The 19,387-nt window shown below is 39.6% G+C and overlaps 2 protein-coding genes across 3 annotated transcripts in view; one reads left to right on the forward strand and one right to left on the reverse strand.

The window, feature by feature from the left end:
- Positions 1–14,694, forward strand: part of LOC117233532 — a 178,487-nt gene extending 163,793 nt beyond the window's left edge. Inside the window, exon 7 of one of the 2 annotated variants that reach the window (XM_033493914.1) lies at positions 10,332–14,694. In XM_033493914.1, coding sequence (XP_033349805.1) covers positions 10,332–10,619 — 288 coding nt within the window. In that variant the 3' untranslated portion in view covers positions 10,620–14,694. The remainder of the gene's footprint in view (positions 1–10,331) is intronic. The other variant, XM_033493915.1, reaches the window with a different exon arrangement.
- A 1,343-nt stretch (positions 14,695–16,037) lies between these two features.
- Positions 16,038–19,326, reverse strand: LOC117233531 (alpha-amylase-like). The gene is made up of 5 exons (XM_033493913.1): positions 19,038–19,326; positions 17,984–18,414; positions 17,227–17,593; positions 16,172–16,660; positions 16,038–16,079 (listed from the first exon to the last, which is right to left on the reverse strand). Exons 1-5 carry the CDS (start codon positions 19,215–19,217, stop codon positions 16,068–16,070), a joined length of 1,479 nt encoding a protein of 492 aa, XP_033349804.1. The 5' UTR covers positions 19,218–19,326; the 3' UTR covers positions 16,038–16,067.
- Between the last annotated feature and the right edge of the window lie 61 nt (positions 19,327–19,387).

Here is a 19,387-nt window from a genome sequence, read left to right on the forward strand (position 1 = left end):
CGTTTATTTTGCAATTCGTCAATTTTGAAATTAGTGTAAGCCCATTCATGATTCTGAAAAAAGATATTGGTCCTGTTAATTCTCAAAAAAAAAAAAAAAACAAACTAAATAGACCTTATCATGATTTTTAATCGATAGAAACGCAATCACCTGAATATTTTAAAACGAAGGAAAATGGATTTCAAAGTAAACAGTCTGTATATTGTACTAATATCTTATCGGTAATTTCACGAGTAAATTAAATCTTGACAAAAATAGACAAGTGGCTGGATATTTTTATAACGTGGTGTATCTCTTTACAAAAGAAACTAAACCACCCTTTACGATCCTTAGATACCTATAAAGTAAACTTTTCTAATTCCTATCGTTCAATTTATTCTCCACAAAAATAACCGTAACTTTATCACGGATAGTCCCACGCTAACTTATCCAAAGCGAGTTCCTTCATCCATGGAACACGGTTTTCTCTCCGTAGCAGCCACGACTCTTTTCCAGGCGACATGATTACACGCTGTAGTCTATCTAAATAACTTCGTATCTCCGTCGAGCTTAATTTACCTCGTTGCCGTCCTGACTCTAATTACTCCAGATTCGATATCGTTTGGTAACACGGGCTAGAATAATAATTAAAACACGGTTGGATGAAAAATAGCGCAAAACAGCTGGCTGCCAGCGTGGAAATCAGAGATAACAACGATTTAACGAACCCCGACGCGATCCAGGGTAGGAATCGCGCGTGGAAAATAGAAGCTCACGATTGTGCAATAGGCTGGGCGTGGTTGTGTGCCTGATTGCGTTTCGTGGTTGAACGAAGGGAACGAACAGGATGCTTAATTAAACGCGTAAACGTTGATTAAGGGGGTATATTATGCAGGCGTCCGAAATTTTGTAAAATAAAAATTATTCCAGATATCGATGAACCGCATTCGTATAGTTTGTGTATTTTTATATCTGAACAAGTGTATTTTTACATTTTGATCGAACAAAGAATTTACAAATATGGAAAAATGTAACGATGAAAATTCTGACATTCGTTAACGGGAACGTTAGAATTTTTTAATCCGCCACGCCGTTACCTTCGTTCTAGTCGCTTAGAAGTTATACACCGGAGAACATGTCTCGCTCGATCGAACGCACATTTGTTTGTAAAATCGAAGTTCATCCGTGGAGGTAGAAAAGGACCGAAAGAGGAAAAGATGGGATCGCGCGATGTCGCGAGTCAGCCGATTGACCTCTTGATCCTCGGTATCTTTTCTCGGTAACCGCAATTCCACGAGGAAGCGAAACACTCAAGAAACTCGAGGTATGATTTCATTCGACTTCCTGCGCGAGAGAAGAAACGAGAGAAAAAAGCGAGGGAATCTCGTCGTAAACGTCACGTTGGGTGCGGCTAGGCAGAGCACATTTTAACTTGGGATTGTAACTTAGAAAGAGGGGAAGGAAGACGAAACCTCGAGGATAAAATGAATCGGTCGCAAGAACGGTGTGTGACACTTTGTTTAACTGGCCCGATGGCAGAAAGAGAAATATAAGAGAAAGAAAATGACTTCTATCGCGAGAGGAGAAAGTAGAAAAGGAACAAGTCGCTTAAAAGGAAGCTGAGAACAGTAAATGAACCAAAGATAGAAATAAAAATCGTGTGCCTGAAGAAGGCCGACGATTAATGTAACCCACGAGGAAATGGAAATAGTTCAACTTAAAAATAAAGGAATAAAATAAAAAAAGTAGATCGTCTCGTTAGCAGCCGAACAAGAAAAGACGAAACACACCTGAGAACAGATATGTAAATTACAAAACTTGACGAAGTAACTAAATCGAATCGAGTCGTCTAAAAATCTTAAAATACAAGAATTCGGTAAGTGAATTAAAATACAAATTCATCGTCAAAGATAAAAAAGAGAAAAAAAGGCAGTTAAAAGACACATATAAAAAGAAAGAGAGAGGTATGAAGCGAGATGAAAGGAGGTTGGATGGCAAGAGTAAAGAGCAGAAGGGAAGAAGCGGTGAAAGAGGGATAAAGAAAGAGCGGAGAAAGGAGGAGAGACGGAAGCACAGCGGGAGATAGAGCGTAGCGGGAAGCAGTGGGGCGATGTTGATCTGGTTAGGCTGGTGGGCAGCGGTCGTCGGTACGCCGCGGTCGACGTCGGTACGCCGGTCGTCGGCGAGAGAGGCGCGCGACGACCTCGACAGGGCGTGGCAGGTCACCGGTTCTTGTTCGCTGGTGCACAGTGGCGTAGCCACCGATCGGGTTTAAGGTAGACCAGCTGCGAGGAATTTCCTGCGTGATTCCATTGCGAGCATCAGTTTTAACCGTTCTACCATTGAGAGAATCTTAAAGCGGTCATAGTTGAACTTGAAATTTGCGAGGCAAGTAGATCCTCGATTTTTTTGTTTTATCATTTTTATTCAATTTTAATTTTGACGGAAAACCTGATAGTCAAATTTCAATTACCATTTTCAATTGACATTACAGGAAACTATTTGCTTCTTTTGAAAGTTTTTAAAGAATTCTTTGATACGATCACATTTTTAATCATACCACTGCTACGATCTATTTTTCCAATATCTTTGTTTAAATTTCCTGGAACAAGTTAAGGTAACATGTAGCAATAAAAGCTATTAAATGGTATTCGAAAAATCCTCGAAGAGTATTCAAGAAGTTTTGTCGATTTTTTAAAACAGAAGAATCTAAATACAGCTACATAGGCTTAAACGATCCAGTACGTAGACGATTGTTGATGAGGGTTAATATTGAATTTCTTTAGCACTTTGAGCTACCATTGGGTATTAAAAAATTTCGAGCGCTGATTGTAATTCCTGATGTCGACAAAGGTATCTAAACTACATCGAATTCGTTTAAAGAATTTAAAAGAGCAAAGATATTCCGTACTACAAAATCGATCACTTTATGTGATAAAATAGTTTCCAGTAGAACATTTAGCCGATAATTTGTCAGCGTTATCTCTGCAGATAATTCGATGTACGTTTTGGTCTTGTGTCGAAAATACCATGCGTGCGGAGAAATCGTAAATTCGTGTGGTATTCCTTTATGTAACGATGCGCCATGCTAGGTTCAACCGACGCCCGGAATTTGTGTCGAACAGGTATCTGAAATTCCGGTCACCTTCCACCTTTCGTTAATCGCGACCTTTATCTCGCTAGTAACTCGCGGTAGGGGAACCTTTACATTTCCTAACCTCTGATAATATTCAACGTCTCCATAGAAAACCTTCCACGCTTCGTTCCTCGTTAATTCATATAATATACTTCCCTGTACGTATTATATGCACAACGATTTTGTATAGCATAGGACGTGATAAGACTATCAAGATCACGTTGATAATATTTGGAACAAATGTGAAATTAGACAAAGGAACTGCATGATATTTGGTGCAAGTGTATGTCTGACAGAGATCAGAAAGTATTTGAATAATCAATTATCTATTGCATTAATAGGTATCGGTGTTCAGTGGGACCCTCTGTAACATAAATCTAGGAATCGGTTCCAAATTTTATAGTCACGTCTCATCACAGTGGTAATAAAATTCCAAAATGTTTCATATAACGCGTACGATACACTCGCGAAAGTTTTCTACGCTAAGTGTTCAAATACTTTGATGAGTCACTTCCAAACTTACAGAAGCAGCAACGTCTTAGAATCTAAACTCGGGAAAGAACGAAGGTACGAGCGATAGCATTCGTTTTTACAAACTGTATCCGTTGTATGCCCAGTAGTGTACAACCCGACAGGGAGTCATAAACGTAAATTCCGAGCATCGGTTCATCCTAGTTCATTCCACGTCGTGTTTTGCATACTGCAACGCCATATAAGGCGGTACCGTGAGCGCGTAACAGCCCGAAGCGAATGCAGCAGCTGGATGCAATAGCGTTAACAAAAGTTATAACAGCGGTTACGACGTTTTTCGCCTCCTATGTCCCAGATTCGTGCTGGTTTATACTTTGTTCTTTGCGTCGAACAACCGTTCCATGTCCGGCTACAAATGTCACGAAGATTCTCTTCGACGTGTGCAGATTAGCGTATAGAATTGTCAGCTGTGGCAAGATTGCCAACTATATTAGGTTATATCGCAATTATAGTTATTATACAGACATGCGAAATATATCTGATACATATCAGGTTTCTGTGAAATATTTGTCTAGATTTTAGATTGTTAAAGTAATGTACGTCAATTTGAGGGAGTATTGGATTAGAGAAAAGTGAAAGATAATATTCGTATGATTGGAAAAGATATCGAAGTTTCTACGAGAAAAAGAATTACAGCGATAATTATTCCTGCAATATAGAGCTTAATCCTGTAAAATCTAATTATATAGTCTTTAATGATACATTTTAATGTAGGTCTCGAGAAAGAAATTATTTATTTCTACGTTGATGAAGATATATGGTTAAAAAATTTTCTTCGATATTATAGTAATTAGGCAAAGTTTATTGCGAACAGATCATTCTATCATTGCAAGAGACAAAATCATTGGGACTTTTTACATTCGGCATAAAACAAATCTTTCGTCTGGTTTTGAAAGATAAATTAAATTTCTTGACAAGTATCTAAATCTTCTTGGATCAAGAATTTTAATAGCAAAAAGCCCATAATGGACCAATAAACTTCCAATGATATATTCCATTATGTTCTCGGCAAATTACTCACCAGGGCTAGCTTGTCATTTGTCAGCGACTAACCATCTTGGAATTTTTCACATATCGTAAAACGTTCATCTCATTAACTCGTCATTGTCATTGCACAACAGCTGTAGTGACGAGGCTTCTAGATGTCACAGACGCGACTTTTATTACGAACCTACCTCGAAGAACATGGTATAGTTGATGGAAGATGATTTAAACCCATAGAATAATTAAAGGACGTATTTTACGCGTCGTAAATCGGCGTCGAGAGGCGTTAAATATTTAGCTTTTTACAGAATTCATCGTAATTCTCGTAGAAAATTGTACGCGACATGGTAACACGTGCATGATACAAAATTAGACATTTTCGAACATTTAAAAAATTCGAATACTTTCACATTGGTAAAGCGAGCAAAGTTAAACAAAGCACTAGAAAATATATGGTAACCATCGTTATCGCTTTAAGTAAAGAAAACACTTCCCACGAAAAATATTTGCAATTCTGCGAATAGAGTAGTCATAGTTCCATAACAAACGTATGAAGACATTAAAATTCCAGAAAACTAAAATTATAATATATAATATAAAAGAAAGACAGCAATTTCATGCAGAGTCGTCTTATCATTTATACGAAAAAGGAAGGGAATCTAAGAAAGATCTCGAAACTTTAACCAACCGAAGAACGAGGTATAAAACGTCGACGAGTATCGGCAGTGCTACATTCCATAAATTCGTTCCCGGAGGCCTCGACTCGATTTTGCAACGGGCAAGCTACAGCGACTGTTTTTCCCCATAGAGAAACCGATGGACCGAGAGAAAAGATTCCACGGCTCCATCGCGACCAGTTAACGTGACGCTGTTCCGAGTCGGTGCTCTTCCGAGGTTATAACCGCGGCTTCGAGATCCTTCGGGGTCAAGAATTCGAACTTGGCAAGAAGCAAGCCGTTATTTTTCGAGGAACCTCGATCCTTTTCACGCTCGACCAACACTTTCTGTGGATCCTCGACTGGAAAGAATTCTCCTGTCCGTTTCCATAGTTCTTGCTTCATCGTCGTTCGAATCGCGTTGCAAATAGGACAATGCGATTTCCTTAATACGTTTGCTACCCTTCACATACGCGTTTAATAAGAAATATTATCTTTGCACAATCTTTTGTGAGAGGAATATTCTTTCCATAAAATCGCGTATGTAGGAAATTCTTTGCCTGTGAAAATTTGTATCAGAGAAATTTTCCTTTCGTAAAATTCTCTATCGAACAATTATCACTTCCTTTCCTTTAACAAAGTTTTCTATCGAAGAAATATTCCTCGTATAAAATTTTGTAGGAAGGAAACGGTTCTCTTGGAAAACTTTCTATCAGCGAGATGTCAAGAAAAGGTAAAGTTTGCCTCTTTCTATCGATTATTCTCTGTAAAAGATCTTCCATATCCGTTCGAGAATCGCATTGTCCACCGTAACGTGTAAATATGGTATCCAAATATCTAGTTGTGGAACAATAACGTAGAAAAATCATTAAACACACCCTGGAAGTTGTTGCGCTCGAATTTCGCGCTGTCTGGCAAGCGCGCGAGATAAGAGCGTGTTTGTGGAAGGTATAATTGATGCTGGACCCGGTCTGGGATCGCGTTTGCCCTTAAGAGTTTGGAACTGGGTGGAGAAAATATAGGTTGTCTTCGTGGCTGGGCCTTTGGAGGGCCGCGGTCGCCCGCGGTGCAACACGAGGATGATATATTCGCTGCAACTGCAGCTGCACCACACAGACACCACGGCTGGCTCGAGGTTTTGTGAGATTACGAAACTTCTGCTTGTATCCCTGCTCGAAGACAATGAGATGTATGCGCCGAGATGAGATTCCTGTGGATTCTGCCATCTTGAACGTCTGCCCCCAAGAAGGACCTCCTGTCAACTTATCCTCGAACTTTTTTATGGTTCCTTTCACTTTCTTCTTGTTTCTTTGTCAATGCTAGTTTTTTCTAGATATTAGTCCGATCGTGAAGGAATGCGTTCTTCGAAGAAATTTTCTGTATTCGTAGAGTTGGAATTTACGATGACGTAGCGTTAACAAATTACGTTCTAATCGTCGAGACTAGACTGTCTGACGTATGATATTACGCCCCCGTAAAAAGTGTAAAATTATGAATTACAGTATTTTCCTCCACGGTATCCAATTACCGAGTAATGGATTAAAAGATTCCAGGCTCCACTGAATCTCCATATTATCTCCGTGTTAATAATCGTATCAGAAATTACTCTATCGTTCTTTCAACGTAAACCTAACGATCCTCTGTTGCATTTCCAATTGGAAACGCTCCAATTGCTTCATGAAAATCTCTCAACGCGGCTCATCTTCTTCTCCTTCCCCGTTTCCAATCTTACAAGCACTCGGCTAAATGTCAAAATCTTCATCTGATCCCAGGCAGAAAGAATCCCACTGGAAAGAAAAGAGCCACGACTCGCATTAAACATCTTTTTTTCTCTCTTTGAGAGACCGCTGTCGCTTGACAAGATTTCTGCACGCAGTCGGCCAAAACGAACAGACAGACTTCGTATGTAATCTAGCAAGCCTTTACGGAGCAAGGGTGGTAAAAACGATCGGGAGACGGCGGTTTTAATTCATGCTCATCAACGGATCAGGGAAAAATCTCGGTGTTCCGGGAGCAACGTTTTACCCTAAATACATTTTAATGAAATAGAACGTTCTACACGGCGTTGCACAGCTCGACAATTTCCACGCGAGCGTTGCACGGTGCAAAAAGCCGCGGTTCGATCAACGAGGAGACATCGTGCACTATAATTTCCTGCTACTTGGGGGCGCCACGGCTCGCAGGCATAATTGATACCCTGATTTCAGAGTGGTAATTCATAATAATCAGCTAAGAGATCGCGAGCAGAAGCCTGCCTTTCGTAGCAACATTCTATTCCGTACCGCAATTTAATATAATAAAAGTACGCCTTTTTCTCGTAGCACGGCACTCGATACAGCTCGACGATTTCTCTACGATGTTTAACGCGCGGCAAAAACATCACGGCAGGTCTCTATTTTGAAAAAAAAAAAAAGAACACACGTCGTAGCACACAGAGACACGAGTTATAATTTCCACGTCTTTTGCGCTAGTCTCTCTGATATACTTGCTTTAATAACGAAATAGTTCGAGAGTTTGTTTCACCTGAAATTACGATAGGTAATACGGGTGCAAGTTTTCATTAGTTAATTTCTACTGGTAATGTGGTATTTTTGCGATGATCGTTCACGGAAGGAGGGATGCAACCGTGTCTTGTAAGGTATGATAGAGTAGACAGAAATTTAAACGGTTTTTTAGGATATGTTTTTAGGTTGCGTATATGAAATTTGTAATTTATAACGTGAAAGGAGAGAGGAGATTAAAGAGAGTTTCAGGGATTTGGTGAAATTGAATTGTATTAGATTCTACGAGAAAAACGGTCATACTCTTTAACTTGTTGAAATCACAGAATCATTTTCCACGTCCAATGTATTTAAATTTTCCATAGATGCACTAACATCCGCGATCTGTTCGACTAGAAAAATATCTCAAATCGACGCCTCAACCAAATCACTAAATCCAATCGCAATATCCAGCAACATGGACAAATATCAAACGCTTCTCTTCGACTTATTATTTTTCGAAAATATTTAGAAAATATTTCGTACGAATATTTCTGATATAGTTTGTTGCGCTTTGGCCCAAACAAGCCGAAACCAGCGTGCACGATTCGATGGCGTGAAACAGGCCTCGCGTCTGCATCTAATAACGATCCCATGACCCTGTTTTGTCTTGTAGCAGCTAACAACTCGGCTAATTAACGTTCACGCGTAAGAAAACGGTAAGCGCGACGAGCTTCCATTCTTACGCTCGCCCGCTTTCGCATACCGTTAGCGTGGCTATCGGAAATTCGAAACAATGTTGGCCGTGTCGCCCGTGATAGATGGCCCTGTGTATTCCCCGTGGCCGTATTCTGGCGCGATCACAGTGTCAGCTGCAAGGGAGAAACGGGATAATTAGCCGTGCACCGAGCCGCGAGGTTCACGCGAGTAAACGGCGTGTAAAGCGAGAACCGCGGCACGGGATAATTTGTGCAAGTTCGTTGATCCTCCTTCTTGTCCTTTTCTTGTAATTAGTCAGCGAGCCGGCCGACGAGGAATAACTTTCCAGCTTCGCTACTCGGTTGCCTGCGCTTGTTGTAACCGTGTGCTGAGAACGGTCGGAGAAACTGGCTTTTTCAAAGTGGCGATTGTGAGAGATTATACCTTGGTTAACGCGCTCTGAAAATTTGAGTTCGAGTTAACGAAAGGGAACTTTCTAATCGAAGATGAATGCCACAGCCGTTTATTTTGTTTAGTTCGCTCCAAGTCTTCCGTAACTTGTAAAAAGTTCATTTTTATCTAAACGAAGCCTATATTATTGCATAACACATATCTTATCTTAACACATATTGTAGAATAAGAACGAATGCTTCCCACTGTAACTTCGTAGGGTTTCGAAATAACTTCGTACAGTGAAAACTTCCACCGGAGCTTCGTCCTCCAAGTCGATGCGAACTATTCAACCTAGAGATCCACCACCGCGAACATTTATCTTCGAACTCTTTTGCCACGAAAGCTGAACGAAAGCTGGAAACAAATCTAAATCGTTCCTCAGATTCGTAAAAGCCGACCACTCGACTTACTTGGATCTGGATGTTCGGCTGGCGTTCGCGGAATGCACGAAGACCAGGACGAAGACCGGTCTGGGGTTTGCGTGCGGCGTTCGCGTTAGAACGCTGAATATTTCATTCATAAGCTAGCGATCGGCGTATTCTGTGCTCGCGAACGGAGCGCACACGGGCAAACGATCGTAGTACGATGTGAGTGGCCGCGAACCGTGCAACGCTAAGCGGGGGTAAATCGCGGCGAGTTGCAGCCGCAATTACGATCGTGTGGCCCCCGTGAATGAAACGCCCGTCCTTTTTTTTTCTCTCCTCTTCTTCTTCCGCCTCCTTCCTCCGCCGTTCCGCCTCTTTCCTCTTGCTACGTCCTGCACCGTGATTCTATCCGTAGCGGGCAGCCCGAGCCGACTTTTTGCGGAACGGAGGTTTAATGAGCGAGCGCTGCGCGGCGTTCCACGCCGCTGAGGATGCCGCTTGTTGCGCAACGAGAAGAGACACCGCGCGGAACGCGCGACCTTCCGCTGGGTCGTGGGTCACGCCACGCGTTCAGGAACACGCGTGGGTTCCGCTGATTCAGACGACCGGTGGGTGCACGCGTGGGTGTCATTGTTCATGATCATTGTGAATGAGCATGAAGAGAAGGTGGTTTTAATTGGCGGAGCGGAGTGTTTGCTTTTGGCATTTTATTTTAAGGCGGTTTGGAGTGTTTAGAGACCTCGTTGTATTTTTGTTGGTTTGAATTATGGTAGAAATAATTCCCACGTCTTTCTGTTCCGCTTTCTACGGGTAATGGTCGCGTGTTTCTTAAACCTCGTGTCGTTGTCACGTTTTCACATTTGACACAGACTTAAAGAGCGGATCACATTGATAAATCTATTAAATGTCCTTTGAAAACGTTATATACCTTGTTAGGAACTGTGCAACAAAGAATTTTTACCTTTGCATCCAGACACCGTCGAATCTTTTTCCAATAAGAACCAAAGCTGTCAAATAGAAATAACCATCGTCCTTGTTTCTTTTGCAGAATTTCCGCGAACACCGGATCGATGGAGCGGCATTGCCCCTTCTTTCGGAGGATCATTTAACCGGGCCTATGGGAATGAAGCTAGGTCCAGCCCTGAAGCTTCGCGCGCTGTTAGCCCGGAAGCTGGGCGCTTGCACGGTCTGTTTGCACTGTGCACACTGCCATCAGACACCTTTGCCGGCATTGAACGCGGCCGCGGCTGCGGCAGCCGCGTCGCAACAGCAACACCAGCAGCAACCGCAGCAACAACAGTTGCCTGGAAGGCGGCCGAGCAGCACAGGAAACTGACAAACAATGGCGGAGACTCCTCTGGGCCCGGAGGGCACGGTCACGCCCTCCACGGACCCGAACAGGGCCCTCAGGATAGAACGGCGCGTATCACGTCCCATACGCAAGCCGGAAGTCGTCTTCAAGAAGCCCATCAAACAGTGACGCGGACTACGCGACAGCGCGTACACGTGACCGCGGACGCTGTGGAGTTCCGGAGGCTCCGCCTTGTCCTTCATGTTATATTCCTTTTTCCTTGGACGTTCGACAACGAGAAAGAGTTTCGTATATATACATATGTATATGTATATTATGAGAGAGAGAGAGCGAGAGAGAGAGAGAGAGAGAGAGAAAGAGAAAGAGAGAGTACCTGGAGAAAAATTGCTCCGTCTCGGAGGCGAAATTTCACTTTGCTGCGTTGTACTTACTTATAGATGACTGGCTCGTGGAATCGGGTGAAATTGTGCGTGGGAGTAGGTGACTCTTCGAGAAAGAGAGCGAAGATTGGAAATGCGAAGGTTGAGTAGCCAGAAGACTTAGTTTTTTACGTTGATTCGATATAGAGTTTGAAGTGTGGATAAGAAGTTTGTAGAGGATTTGTTGTTCTTTTACTTTTTGGAATGAAGATGGTATTTCATGTTTGATTTCATTTTTGACAGAATTCTCATTGTTACGTACGTATAAATGAATTCCTTTTTTCGTTTCTATTCATATAACGTTGTTCCGACGAATGTAGCGTGCGATTTTGATGTAATGAAATTACATCTTCAGATATTTAAATCGTTAAACCGTAAGCTTTATCTACATCCAAATTTTTATAACTTTGGACTACAACGATTATTATAAGGAAGAAACATAAAGGAAGTGTAATAAGTAGACATCTTCTAGTAAACTTCTTGTCCGCACGCTGATCCGAAAGCTCGGCAAACCATCGAATTTAAAATGAAATTTTCAATCTACGATTACCGTATCCTTTAATTAAATCGTGAACCTTTAGGATGATCGCCAGTGCCTGAAACAAGAATACTTGTCCAGAGAATCTGGGCAGCCCGATTCAGAGTTTCATTCGTGAAATCTTCCAACGGTGCGATTCTCTTTAATTTGTAATTCCTTTGTCCGGTTCTTAAGAGACTTGTACCGCTGGTCATGCTAACAGATTCTCTTCGACGAGCAGGAAGTGGAGGGTGACTAACAAGTGTTAGCATTCTCGCGTTCTGCCGCTTATAAATTAGAAATAGACACGCGATGAGCATAAAAGAGATGACGCTGCGTGATAATCAAATTAATTGGGATAGTAATTAGCGATTAGACCGCTTGGTTTGCGTGCTTATTCAAATTACATCCTTCGGTTGGAGAAAAAAAAAAAGAATGGCCAACCGGAAGCAACATGTTCGATTCTTCGTGAGCAATTAACGTGTCAGGATTTCAAGATCGGTTTCACGCGGAACTAATAGCCTCGAAATCTCCGGAATATCGACTTAGCGATGGAAATTAACGTTTTAGAATGATTAAAGCGCGAATTAATGTACATTCTGCGAGATCAACGAAACGAGTGCCTCTATCTTTAAAAAGTCTTCCACAAGGCTAGCCTTTCTTAGATGAACCAAACAATGGAGACAATTGGCAATTTTTAACGTCAGTTAGAAATTCGTAATGCTCATCGATGCTGCTCTTTGTTACCTGAAATTGAAGCTTTCGAGCGAGAAAGATTCATTGTACCGAGAAAAATTATTCGAGTTCTGTTGTACGATAAATTTGTAGATTAGAAATCAAGCAAATACATTAATTTGCTTGTCGCTGAAATATAAAATGTCCTAGTAATATTTGTAACATCTTTCAATTGAATTTGAATATTGTACAAGGGATGAAATGCTATATTAAAGATAAGATACAAAATAATAATAAAATAATTCTGCGATACTACGTACAATTTCATTAATGCAAAGCATTAGAAAATGTCTATTGGATAACAGAGATTGTAAATATATTCTAAATAATGCAGTTAGAAGCATTCGAAGCGATAATAGTCATCCAAGATGAACTCGAATAATTTCGCGGAAACACCAAGTCCGACAAACACAGATAGTAAAGCGTCGAACGACGATTCTAATCTTCATCGTCGTGTGAAGAATTAAAATCGTAAACGACGATAAGAAATAAAAAGGAAATATTAAATAAGTACATACCGCAGTAGGTATAATATATCGAACGAACTAAGTGAACAATTTGTTGTTTAGTGAGAGCGTGTGAAAAACGAATGAGTGAAACAGTTGTACGAACGAGAGGGCGAGCGTGAGAGAAAGTATGCTAAGAAGAAAAAATGAAAAAGAGACAACACTTTATTAGCGAAGAAATAAAGAAAAAGGAAAGATGAAGAATTTATGTGCAATAACGACGAAAGGGAACGTTTCTTCGACACGGTACTTATATCTAGCTGTACGATAGGATGATACGTATTTGCTCAAATCGTTGTTTCTTTTATATATTTTAACAAAGTTTTTATATGAATGAATTATAAATGATAAAATATACTAAATTATATTTTTGCTAACGTTCTACGTGCAAACCACACGGAGAAAATCCACGAGCGGGTAACATTCATATACCTATAAAGAATATGTATACGTAACGCACACAAACGCATACATACACGCATAGACACGACATTACAGAAACACGAGAATACAAATTAGAAGCCGATACGTTGGAAATCGATATAGATTTACGAGATGGACGGACCCGTAAATATAATTTAGGGAAAACATTGTAAATTAATCTTCTCCCTCTCTTATTTACAACGTTTAACGTTTATTTATTTAGCAGTAAACCCGTTGCCTTATTGTATTCATGTAATAACAATTTAGTCGTAAATAGAAAGAGAGATATTCTTAGACGAGCGAGTCGCCCAGGACGATTGTTAGAATGGAAGAGTTGATAAGTCGTGAGACGAGCAGTATTTTTAGATTTACATTAGCCTGAATTTACTGCAGACTATTATACGTTTATAAATATTATGTATACATACACTTATACGCGCGTTCTCGCGCACAGTACATCTGCTCGTACTTCCAGCTTTCGGTAAATCCGCGATCCTTTACATACTTTGACCGTTACATGTTAGTAGTACGTTAACAATTTAGTAAAACAATTAATGGCATATATCGGACGAGGTATAGAACACAGATTAAAATTAAACAACCTGTCCCGAATCAAACTCAAACTGTTATGGTTACCTGCGACCCAAAGATATTACGCTTTTCAGAGTTCATTTTCAATTCTTAATTGTTTCCTTTCATTCGTTCTTATTAGACAAGTACAAAGTTTCTCGAAAATTTTATTATATTGAACAGACGATCTGCGAAACATTTTGAAAAATGTATAAACGGAAGGTTGGACGACACGAGCGGACATTAACCGAGCTAGCGGCTTTTACTTAAAACGAGATCATTGTACATAATGCTTAAGCATTTATTTATATCGTGCTTTTACAGAAGAAGAACCCGTAGTATTTTATTTAGTTTCGTAGCAGAGGTTCATGCACATCATTACCGCGTTAGCACGAGATCGTTAAATTGTCGGGCAACAGGATCGTTTTGGGGTGCGAACGGACATACGAGTAGCGAGCTACGAGATACGTGTGTTTGTGTTTGCCGGAGATAGAAGAAAGTGGATATAGAAAGGAGAGGATATACAGAAAGGAGAAGTATGAGAGGAAATTCGTATGCATATCGACTTATTTAAAAAATATAAATGAGAGAATATATGTACAGAATGAGACGAGCATGCTGGAGAAAAAGAGGGATGAAGAAGCGGGCGATAAGGCAATCTTGTGATACTTCGATGATTTTATTTTCCATCTATTTTTTCTTTCTTCTTTCACCCTTCGTTTCCTTCTGCAATTTATTTCCGCATCCAATCATTACCATTCTCCCATGAAAAACTTCCTTCCGACATCCCCTTTTTTATTTCTCCATCGCGAGCCTGTCGTGTATTATTTTACTGATTAACTGTCATATTATGTATAGTAGAAATTAATGGTGAAAAGAGAACAAGAACAGTACATTGTTTCTGTTAAAATAAACCTTGTTGAAAAATATCTATGCCTGGTCAAGTTGTTTTCGTCAGACCCGAAATTGCGCGAAGATCATGCGATATTGTGTGAAAAATTTCACAAAAATAGGAGTTTAATTTAGGGGGGAAAAATACAAAAATTTGAAGGGCAGAGAATTTAGGAAGAAATCTCCCATTATCTTTGAAGCAAATTTATGATCAAATTTATTTTTTATGTGGCACATCTGGTGAACCATGGTTTCTGCCATTATCTCACCAATTGTTAATGCTCGTTCCTTTAACTGCGTTGCGGAAGCGAATCGTATTGTAAATTTGTCTCCAGCGGTGTTCACAGATCCAACCATTGTCTGGGTTGATAGTTGCGGATATGATATTGTCATTGCCATCCAGAGGAGGTCCTTGATCTTTGCCTTTGAAGTCGAAGGAACTCGTCACTCGCGATGTACAGATTGGGTGGGCTAACATGACGGCGACAGCCAGCTACAAATGGTTTTGTTCAAAATACAAGAGGCAAAGAATCGTAGAGTTAGACGTTTGATAATTGTTAGCAATGTTCATTAGTTTTGTGGAATTTTTGTTTTTCATCCTAATTTTCCTGGTATTTTATTTCTACTATTCTTAGAATACGTAACTCAATGTTTCCATAGAAATAATTTAATAAAATATTAGATCTCTATATTACTCTCGGAATACGTAATTCAATGTTTTCATTCAAAAGTATCTCAAAATTAAAATCAGAGCATTCCCATAAAACACCGAAGGAGAAGTGTCCCTATTTGTATCCTAATGTCTGACAACTAAACGACCTATTCTACTTGCAGACTCACGCCGAGCCTCGTACTGTACTTTGCAAATAAAACTAACTAAAAGCTTCAAATACTGTCTACCTTACTACAAAATTACTTAACGAAATACACGTTTAAGTAAATACTCAAAAATTAAATACTTCTTGGAATAGATTACTTTTGGGAGAATATAAAAGCAAATTCTCACGTAGGGCTTACCTTGTACATTTTTCGTGAGTTTTAGTTTTTGAATTCAATTATTACTAGCTATGTAAATTTTCGTAATTAGAAATTCGAATTATTGAAATAACAATAATTATAATGAGAAAGAGGTCCGTCATTATCTTTGAAACGGACGTACTATAAAATTGATAAGTAAATTAGTTTGTATGTGACAAACGTGGCAAATAAAAGTGTGCTTGAACTTTAAATAACATTTATTTATTCTCATAAGGTAGGTACAATGTTTCTTTGATTACAAGATGCGTCCGCGTGTAATTGTACGTTAGATCAATCTATGTAATACAAACAGGAGACATCGCTTAATATAATGCAAATTTCAGCATCCTTGTTCGTGTCTTTCGACATTCATAGTGATTGACTTCATACTCGTTTACAGTTTAGCCTGAAAATAAAATATTTCCAATTATCTAATAATCATTATCCTTAACTTTATGACAATTTATACTCTTTCGATCATCTCTAAAACAAACCCACCCCAACGTGAATAGCAAGAACTCCATCCTCCTCTCCTTTAGAGATTTCGATATAAGCATCGCCATTCTGTTGCACGTTAACAACCTTTCCAGTGCATCTTCTATTCTCCAAGTTACCAGAAATCACGTCACAGTATTGACCAGGAGGCAAGCAGGTCTTGAGGGTGGCTCTCAAATCATTCCGGTCATTGTTAAACGCAACAAATCCAGAATTTCCACGACAGAATGCAATCTGATTGCTGCCATTGTCCCACCAGTTCTTAATGCTCGTTCCTTTAACTGCATTGCGGAAGCGAACCATGTTGTAAATTTGCCTCCAACGGTGTTCACAGATCCAACCGTTGCCGCAACTGTTGTCTGGATTGATAGTTGCAGATATGATATTGCCATTGCCATCATGAGGTGGTCCTTGATCCTTGCTTTCGAAGTCGAAGGAACTCATCACTCGCGGTGTACCGAAGGGATGGGCTAACATGAAGGCGACCGCCATCTGCAAGTAGTTTAGTTCAAAATATAACAGGCGAATGATCGTAAAATAAAACGTTGGATAATTGTTAGCCATGATTCGGTAATTTTATGGAACTTTGTTTTTCACCCTAATTTGCAGAGTTCAGAGAAATACTGGTATTTTATTTTTATTATACTGCTCTTAGAATACGTAATTTAATGTTTCCATAGAAATAATCTAATAAAATATTAGAACTCTATATTACTCTCGGAATACGTAATTCAGTGTTCGTAATTCATACGTAATTCATTCAAAAGTATCTCAAAATTATAATCAGATTATCCCATGAAACACCGAAGGAAAAGCGTTCCTATTTGCTTCCTAATGCCTGACAACTAAACGACCTATTCTACTTGCAGACTCACGCCCTCGTGACCACACGACTCGTGCTACGCTTTACAAGCCAAATGAACGATAATTATCATTTCCAAAGCTCCAAATATTGCCTACCTTAACGCGAAATTACTTAAAGGAAAACACTTTTATGTAAACGCTAAAAAATTAAGTACTTCTTGGAATATAAAAGCAAATTCTCACGCAGGGCTTACCTTGTACAGTTTTGATGATTTGTAGGTGAGTATTTGATGATTGTCACGTTGCGTGTCGTGATTATCGACGAACACGAGGGCATCTTCAGAGGGTAAAAGACCCCATTGCTCTCCAAAGTTGACGAACCATTTCAAAAGATTGTTACCCCGGAACGAGTTGGAGAGTTCGGAGGCGTATTTGAACTCAATTACCACAGCCTGTTGGTTGTACTCGCGTTTAGAAATTGCCTCGCCGCCATAATCGATCACTTCTTGGTATATGTATGGCTTGGAATTTGGAGGGAAACCGTGCCGAGTGTTCAGGTTCTTTACTCTCGAGTAAATGATGTTCAAGTCGTTTGGCCACATGTGCTTGGCAGCATCGATTCTGAATTATATATACTGTTAGCAATTTCCCACGCGATTTTACATTGTTACATTGAAATCATTTATTTAATTAAAATAGAATAGCATAGACTTCTGGTAGAAAAGAGCACCTGAGATTTAAATTAGAAATTAAAAAAATATTACTCCATTTACTGAGTCAAGCGTAACAACTTTAAAACACAAATAATTCACAATTTGTGATATAAATAATTCCTTGATCATTGTTGACGAAAGCTCTACAATCCCAAGTGTTCCTCACCAAAAATCTAATTAACAAATAATTAATTAATAAATAGCATCTATATTGTAATATATTTCGGCTCTTAAGATTTATCGAAATGACGAATATTTTTGCTGAAAAAGACAATCTATCCTGAAATATTATACGAACCGGAAGCCAGCAACACCAGCGTCGACAGCTTCATTCAAGAAATTCACCAGCTTCGATCTGACGTATTCTTGACTCTGATCCAAATCATGAAGACCAGTCAGTTCGCAATTTCGCACGTTCTGTGGATCGTTGTAGTTGTTAACCGAGCAAGGTTTATGGAAATGTTGAGCGTGGTAAGGCACTTGATAATATTCGTAGTGGTACGTGTCTGCTTTGGAGATTCCAGTGCCATGAGCATTGTTCAAATTGCCGGACATGTGATTCAAGATAGCGTCTACGTAAATTCGGACACCAGCATTGTTGCATCTTGCAACCATATTGATAAATTCTTCTTTCGTGCCGGATCGCGTAGTCCAGAAGTAGGAAATTGGTTGGTAACGTTCCCACCATGGCCTGTTAGCGATCACCAGATTCTCTTGTAATGGTGATACCTGCAGTGATTGAATCTCGTTGATAATGAATTCTATGTATTCGATACATTGTAAAAAAAAAAAAGAAAAAAATAGGAAGATTCACGAGTAAAAAAAGAGTTTAGCCAGTGATGTACATATTTAATGAATTTCGAAGAAATTTTTATTTCGAATAAATTACTAACTTGTGAAATAGGATTAGTAGAAAGGGATAATTATCTTGTATTCTAGTACCATGTTGTGATTATGACGCGTGAAAATCAGGTTTCAGATAAAAGAGTTATGTTTGTTTCCCTCTTATAGATATCATTTCTCCGATATCATTTTTTGTGTGAAACTAATTAAGCACTTGATCGATAATAATCATAAATGATAAATTAATCCAACAATAATGCGGCTGAAGATATCGCTGATACAGGGCTTTATTGTTATTTACACCTGTGAGAAGAGATTCTAAAACCACCCGAATTTTCTATTAGAGACTTAACTGAAAATAATTCATTTTTCTTTATTCGTATAATTTAATCGATAACAAACATTCAAGAAATTTTTATACGTCAAACGAACCAAATGTATGTCAATTTCCAAAACGCTTGGCTTTATCACGGATAGTATTTGTATCGGGAAATTATTTTATTTCATACCTGCACTCCACCGTATCCCATTGGCCCAAGAAATCTTTCGCATTCCTCTGCAATGTCGTTCCATTTCCATTCGAAAAGATGCACGATGGTATCGTGGCCAGGAACAAAGTGGGGGTCTTTGTTCGTGGCTCCACTCGCTGCCAATACAAGTACAGCTAAAAACGTCGCAGTCGCCAACATCGTGGTCAGTTTGTGTTGCAAAATGCTCTGCTTCTTAATATATAACCTATCGTCGCTTACATAATCGCTTTCTGTATCCAAAGGTCTACACCCCTCTGCCACGAACTACGTTTTATCGGTACGACTCAGGTCTATTGTCTATCCCACGAAATCATACACGGTACTTATCT

This window comes from Bombus vosnesenskii, unplaced genomic scaffold (genome assembly GCF_011952255.1).
Source record: "Bombus vosnesenskii isolate JDL3184/JDL3185 unplaced genomic scaffold, Bvos_JDL3184-5_v1.1 scf7180000013297, whole genome shotgun sequence".
Taxonomy (NCBI): domain Eukaryota; kingdom Metazoa; phylum Arthropoda; class Insecta; order Hymenoptera; family Apidae; genus Bombus; species Bombus vosnesenskii.